The 7715-nt window shown below is 61.2% G+C and overlaps 1 protein-coding gene across 2 annotated transcripts in view; it reads right to left on the bottom strand.

Annotated features, from left to right (window-relative positions):
* Positions 1 to 322: 322 nt before the first annotated feature.
* Positions 323 to 7715, bottom strand: part of COX6B1 (cytochrome c oxidase subunit 6B1) — a 10312-nt gene continuing 2919 nt past the window's right edge. Inside the window, exons 3-5 of one of the 2 annotated variants that reach the window (XM_086864946.1) lie at positions 6122 to 6238; positions 3547 to 3647; positions 323 to 530 (exon numbers count right to left, since the gene is read on the bottom strand). In XM_086864946.1, coding sequence (XP_086721072.1) covers positions 477 to 530; positions 3547 to 3647; positions 6122 to 6227 — 261 coding nt within the window. In that variant the 5' untranslated portion in view covers positions 6228 to 6238 and the 3' untranslated portion in view covers positions 323 to 476. The remainder of the gene's footprint in view (positions 531 to 3546; positions 3648 to 6121; positions 6239 to 7715) is intronic. The other variant, XM_086864947.1, reaches the window with a different exon arrangement.

Below are 7715 nucleotides of genomic sequence, written 5' to 3'. Positions count from 1 at the left end.
GGTCCCAGGTGACATTGGGGGGGTCCCAGGTGACATTTGGAGGTCTCAGGTGACATTTGGGGGGGATCCCAGGTGACATTTGGAGGGTCCCAGGTGACATTTGGAGGGTCCCAGGTGACATTTGAGGGGTCCCAGGTGACATTTGGGGATTCCCAGGTGACATTTTGGGGGTCCCAGGTGACATTTGAGGGGTCCCAGGTGACATTTGAGGGTCCCAGGTGACATTTTGGGGGTCCCAGGTGACATTTGAGGGGTCCCAGGTGACATTGGGGGGTCCCTGGTGACATTTGGGGGTCCCAGGTGACACCACCGATGTCCAGGCCCAGTTTTTAACCCTTTATTGGCGGTGCCACCGCCTGTCCCCTCCCTGGGGGGGTGACAGCCGCGTCCCCTCCCCTCCCCCGCGGTGTCACCGCGGTGTCACCTCCCCTCCCCCGCCGCGGTGTCACCGGTGCCACCGGGGGGGGTGGGGACGCTCAGATCTTGCCGGGGAAGGTCCCCTCCTCGCGGGCCTCGTCCCACGTGGTCACCTGAGGGGACACAGGGGACGCTTGGGGACACCGTGGGGGTCGGGGGACCTTGGGGACACCGTGGGGACCTTGGGGACATCGTGGGGGTTGGGGGACCTTGGGGACCATGGGGACACCGTGGGGACACGTTGGGGACACCTTGGGGACATCGTGGGGACCTTGGGGACACCGTGGGGACCTTGGGGACACCGTGGGGGTTGGGGGACCTTGGGGACATCGTGGGGACACTGTGGGGACACCTTGGGGACACCGCGGGGACCTTGGGGACACTGTGGGGGTCGGGGGACCTTGGGGACAGCGCGGGGACCTTGGGGACACCGAGGGGGTTGGGGGACCTTGGGGACCATGGGGACACCGTGGGGACACGTTGGGGACACCTTGGGGACATCGTGGGGACCTTGGGGACACCGTGGGGGCCTTGGAGACCTTGGGGACACTGTGGGGACATCGTTGGGACATCGTGGGGACACTGTGGGGACACTGTGGGGACCTTGGGGACAGCGTGGAGACAGCTAGGGACCTTGGGGACACCGTGGGGGCCTTGGGGACACCGTGGGGACCTTGGGGACACCGCGGGGGTCGGGGGACCTTGGGGACATCGCGGAGACAGCCTGGGGACCTTGGGGACATCGTGGGGATCTTGGGGACACCGCGGGGGTCGGGGGACCTTGGGGACAGCGTGGAGACAGCCTGGGGACCTTGGGGACATCATGGGGACCTTGGGGACATCGTGGGGGCCTTGGGGACCTTGGGGACACCGTGGGGACACCTTGGGGACGCTGTGGGGACACCTTGGGGACATCGTGGAGACAGCTTGGGGACCTTGGGGACACCGTGGGGACACCTTGGGGACCTTGGGGACACCTTAGGGACACCTCGGGGACACCTTGGGGACACTCCTAGGGACACCGTGGGGATCCTCAGGGACAGGGCGACACCTTGGGGACACCGTGGGGACCTTGGGGACATCATGGGGACACTTTGGGGACCTTGGGGACACTTTGGGGACACCTTGGGGACACCTTGAGAACCCTGAAGGACTTGGGGACACCCCGGGGACACTTTGGGGACACCCTTGGGGACACTTTGGGGACACAGTGGAGACCTTGGGGACACTGTGGGGACACCTTGGGGACACTGAAGGACTTGGGGACACCCCGGGGACACCCTTGGGGACACCCTGGGGACACTTTGGGGACACAGTGGACACCTTGGGGACACCTTGGGGACACCCCGGGGACACTTTGGGGACTCTCAGGACTCTCGGGGCCACCGTGGTGACCCTGTGGTGACCCCTGGTGACCCCAGGGGACGGTGGCACTGTGGTGACCCCCCGGTGACCCCGTGCTGACCCCAATGACCCATGGTGACCCCGTGATGACCCCGTGGTGACTCCTGCTGACCCCCGGTGACCCTTGGTGACCGCGTGGTGACTCCTGCTGACCCCAGGTGACCCCGTGGTGACCCCGTGGTGACCCCAGGTGACCCTTGGTGACCCCGTGGTGACCCCATGGTGACCCCGTGGTGACCCCATGTGACCATGTGGTGACCCCAGGTGACCCTTGGTGACCCCGTGGTGACCCCATGGTGACCCCGTGGTGACCCTTGGTGATCTTGGTGACCCCATGGTGACCCTTGGTGACCCCGTGGTGACCCTGCGGTGACCCCAGTGACCCCATGGTGACCCCGTGTGACCCTTGGTGACCCTTGGTAACCCTGGTGACCCTGCGGTGACCCTGCGGTGACCCTGCGGTGACCCCGTGGTGACCCCATGGTGACCCTTGGTGACCCCGTGGTGACCCAGTGTGACCCTGCGGTGACCCCAGGTGACACTGATGACCCTGGTGACCCCAGGTGACCCCATGGTGACCCCAGTGACCCCATGGTGACTCCTGGTGACCCTTGGTGATTCCTGGACACCCCTGGTGACCCCAGGTGACCGCAGGTGACCCCAGGTGACACTGATGACCCATGGTGACCCCGTGGTGACCCCAGTGACCCCATGGTGACCCCTGGTGACCCTTGGTGATTCCTGGACACCCCTGGTGACCCCAGGTGACCCCAGTGACCCCATGGTGACCCCGTGGTGACCCTGCGGTGACCCTGTGGTGACCCCGTGGTGACCCCATGGTGACTCTTGGTGACCCCATGGTGACCCCGTGGTGACCCCTGGTGACCCTTGGTGATCCCTGGACACCCTTGGTGACCGCAGGCGACCCCAGTGACCCTTAGTGACCCCAGGTGACCGCAGGTGTCATCAGGTGACACTGATGACCCTGGTGACCCCAGGTGACCCCAGTGACCCCATGGTGACCCCAGTGACCCCATGGTGACCCCAGGTGACCCCATGTGACCCTTGGTGACCCTTGGTGATCCCTGGACACCCTTGGTGACCGCAGGCGACCCCAGTGACCCTTAGTGACCCCAGGTGACCGCAGGTGACCCCAGGTGACACTGATGACCCAGGTGACCGCAGGTGACCCCAGGTGACACTGATGACCGCAGGTGACCGCAGGTGACCCTGCGGTGACCCCAGTGACCCCATGGTGACCCCAGGTGACCCCATGGTGACCCCAGGTGACCCTTGGTGACCCCGTGGTGACCCCATGGTGACCCTGTGGTGACCCCAGTGACCCCATGGTTACCCTGGTGACCCCGTGGTGACCCCATGGTGACCCTGCGGTGACCCCAGGTGACACTAGGTGACCCCAGGTGACCCCAGGTGACCCCATGGTGACCCCAGTGACCCCATGGTGACCCCAGGTAACCCTTGGTGATTCCTGGACATCCCTGGTGACCCCAGGTGTCCCCAGGTGACCCTGATGACCCAGGTGACCGCAGGTGACCCCAGTGACCCTGCGGTGACCCCAATGACCCCATGGTGACCGCAGGTGACCCCAGGTGACCCCATGATGACCCTGATGACCGCAGGTGACCGCAGGTGACCGCAGGTGACCCCAGTGACCGCAGGTGACCGCAGGTGACCGCAGGTGACCCCGGGGACGGTGGCACTCACCCAGGACGTGGGACACAGCGATTTGTAGACGCGGAAATACCACTGGCACGGGCTGGCATCGGCACCGCGGGCGGCCATGGCGCGCTGGCACCGCTGGAAATCTGGGGACATTGGGGACAGTCAGGGGACATTGGGGACTGGCACGGGCTGGCATCGGCACCGCGGGCGGCCATGGCGCGCTGGCACCGCTGGAAGTCTGGGGACATTGGGGACATTGGGGACAGTCAGGGGACACTGGGGACAGTCAGGGGACATTGGGGACATTGGGGACATTGGGGACATTGGGGACAGTCAGGGGACATTGGGGACTGGCACGGGCTGGCATCGGCACCGCGGGCGGCCATGGCGCGCTGGCACCGCTGGAAATCTGGGGACATTGGGGACAGTCAGGGGACATTGGGGACTGGCACGGGCTGGCATCGGCACCGCGGGCGGCCATGGCGCGCTGGCACCGCTGGAAATCTGGGGACATTGGGGACAGTCAGGGGACATTGGGGACATTGGGGACATTGGGGACATTGGGGGACATTGGGGACAGTCAGGGGACATTGGGGACAGTCAGGGGACACTGGGGACATTGGGGACATTGGGGACATTGGGGGACATTGGGGACAGTCAGGGGACATTGGGGACAGTCAGGGGACATTGGGGACATTGGGGACATTGGGGACATTGGGGGACATTGGGGACAGTCAGGGGACATTGGGGACAGTCAGGGGACACTGGGGACATTGGGGACATTGGGGACAGTCAGGGGACATTGGGGACTGGCACGGGCTGGCATCGGCACCGCGGGCGGCCATGGCGCGCTGGCACCGCTGGAAATCTGGGGACATTGGGGACAGTCAGGGGACATTGGGGACATTGGGGACAGTCAGGGGACATTGGGGACTGGCACGGGCTGGCATCGGCACCGCGGGCGGCCATGGCGCGCTGGCACCGCTGGAAATCTGGGGACATTGGGGACATTGGGGACAGTCAGGGGACATTGGGGACATTGGGGACAGTGAGGGGACATTGGGGACATTGGGGACAGTCAGGGGACATTGGGGACTGGCACGGGCTGGCATCGGCACCGCGGACGGCCATGGCGCGCTGGCACCGCTGGAAATCTGGGGACATTGGGGACATTGGGGACAGTCAGGGGACATTGGGGACATTGGGGACATTGGGGACATTGGGGACTGGCACGGGCTGGCATCGGCACCGCGGGCGGCCATGGCGCGCTGGCACCGCTGGAAATCTGGGGACATTGGGGACATTGGGGACAGTCAGGGGACATTGGGGACATTGGGGACATTGGGGACATTGGGGACAGTCAGGGGACATTGGGGACTGGCACGGGCTGGCATCGGCACCGCGGGCGGCCATGGCGCGCTGGCACCGCTGGAAATCTGGGGACATTGGGGACAGTCAGGGGACATTGGGGACAGTCAGGGGACATTGGGGACATTGGGGACAGTCAGGGGACATTGGGGACACTGGGGACATTGGGGACATTGGGGACATTGGGGTCATTGGGGACACTGGGGGCAATGGGGACACTGGGGACACTGGGGACATTGGGGACATTGGGGACATTGGGGAGATTTGGGGACATTGGGGACACTGGGGACATTGGGGACATTGGGGACACTGGGGACACTCAGGGGACATTTGGGGACACTCAGGGGACATTTGTGGACCCCCAGGTGGCACTGAGGGGACACGGGGGACAATGGGGGGGTGACGGAGGTGACACCGGCTCTGCCCCTCCCCCACTGAAGGCAAAAAACCCCAAAATTCGGGATCGGGGGGGGTGGGGCGGGAACTGGGGAGGGGCAGGCGTGTCCCCAATGTCCCCAGTGTCCCCAGGCGTGTCCCCAATGTCCCCAATGTCCCCAATGTCCCCAGGCGTGTCCCCAATGTCCCCAGTGTCCCCAAGTGTGTCCCCAATGTCCCCAATGTCCCCAGGCGTGTCCCCAATGTCCCCAAGTGTGTCCCCAATGTCCCCAGGCGTGTCCCCAATGTCCCCAGTGTCCCCAAGTGTGTCCCCAATGTCCCCAATGTCCCCAGGCGTGTCCCCAATGTCCCCAATGTCCCCAGTGTCCCCAGGCGTGTCCCCAGTGATGTCCCCAGGTGTGTCACACCTGTCCCCAGGTGTCCCCAGTGATGTCCCCAGGTGTCCCCAGGTGTGTCCCCAGTGATGTCCCCAGGTGTCCCCACCTGTCCCCAGGTGTCCCCAGCTGTCCTCAGGTGTCCCCAGGTGTCCCCAGTGATGTCCCCATGTCCCCCCAGGTGTGTCCCCAGGTGTCCCCAGGTGTGTCCCACCTGTCCCCGTGCCGTACCCAGGTGTCCCCAGGTGTCCCCAGGTGTCCCCAGGTGTCCCCAATGTCCCCATGCCGTACCCAGGTGTGTCCCCAATGTCCCCATGCCGTACCCAGGTGTCCCCAATGATGTCCCCAGGTGTCCCCAGCTGTCCCCAGGTGTGTCCCCAATGTCCCCATGCCGTACCCAGGTGTCCCCAGGTGTCCCCAGGTGTCCCCAGGTGTCCCCAGGTGTCCCCAGGTGTGTCCCCAATGTCCCCATGCCGTACCCAGGTAGTTCTGCCAGCAGTTTCGGGTCTGGTTCTGGTTGGGGAAGCGGCTGTCGAAGGGCGCGGTCTTGTAACGAGCCAGCTTGGATTTAATGTCCTCAGCCATCCTAATTAACCTAATTAGCATAATTACACACCTTAATTAGCACCCCAGCCTGCCCTTCACATCATCATCCATGGCTAATTAACATAATTACAGAGCTTAATTAGCACCCGGGGCACTCAGCCCCTGTCGAAGGGCGCGGTCTTGTAACGAGCCAGCTTCGACTTGATGTCCTCAGCCATCCTAATTAACCTAATTAACATAATTACAGGCCTTAATTAGCACCCCAGCCTGCCCTTCACATCATCATCCATGGCTAATTAACCTAATTACAGAGCTTAATTAGCACCCGGGGCACTCGGCCCCTGTCGAAGGGCGCGGTCTTGTAACGAGCCAGCTTGGATTTAATGTCCTCAGCCATCCTAATTAACCTAATTAACATAATTACACACCTTAATTAGCACCCCAGCCTGCCCTTCACATCATCAGCCATGGCTAATTAACCTAATTACAGAGCTTAATTAGCACCCCAGCCTGGCCTGGATGTCCTCAGCCATGCTAATTAATCTAATTAACATAGTTACAGAGCTTAATTAGCACCCCAGAACCCAGCCTGGCCTGGATGTCCTCAGCCATGCTAATTAACCTAATTAACCTAATTATAGAGCTTAATTAGCACCCCAGTCTGGCCTGGATGCCATCAGCCATGCTAATTAACCTAATTACAGAGCTTAATTAGTACCCCAGCCCGGCCTGGATGTCCTAACCCATGCTAATTAATCTAATTAACATAATTCCAGAGCTTAATTAGCACCCCAGTCTGGCCTGGATGTCATCACCCATGCTAATTAACCTAATTACAGAGCTTAATTAGCACCCCAGCCTGGCCTGGATGTCCTCAGTCACGCTAATTAACCTAATTACAGAGCTTAATTAGTACCCCAGCCCGGCCTGGATGTCCTAACCCATGCTAATTAATCTAATTAACATAATTACAGAGCTTAATTAGCACCCCAGCCTGGCCTGGATGTCCTCAGCCATGCTAATTAACCTAATTACAGAGCTTAATTAGCACCCCAGCCTGGCCTGGATGTCCTCAGCCATGCTAATTAAGCTAATTACAGAGCTTAATTAGCACCCCAGCCTGGCCTGGATGTCATCACCCATGCTAATTAACCTAATTACGGAGCTTAATTAGCACCCCAGCCTGGCCTAGATGTCCTCACCCATGCTAACTAACCTAATTAACATAATTACAGAGCTTAATTAGCACCCCAGCCTGGCCTGGATGTCCTCAGTCACGCTAATTAACCTAATTACAGAGCTTAATTAGCATCCCAGCCTGGCCTGGATGCCCTCAGCCATGCTAATTAACCTAATTAACATAATTACAGAGCTTAATTAGCACCCCAGAACCCAGCCTGGCCTGGATGTCATCAGCCATGCTAATTAACCTAATTACGGAGCTTAATTAGCACCCCAGCCCGGCCTGGATGTCCTCAGCCATGCTAATTAACCTAATTAACATAATTACAGAGCTTAATTAGCACC

The sequence above is a fragment of the Cyanistes caeruleus genome, chromosome 28, assembly GCF_971803275.1.
Source record: "Cyanistes caeruleus chromosome 28, bCyaCae1.hap1.1, whole genome shotgun sequence".
In the NCBI taxonomy this organism is placed as follows: Eukaryota; Metazoa; Chordata; class Aves; order Passeriformes; family Paridae; genus Cyanistes; species Cyanistes caeruleus.
The sequence above is the reverse complement of the archived record's forward strand: the minus strand, read 5'-3'. Positions and strand labels throughout refer to the sequence as shown.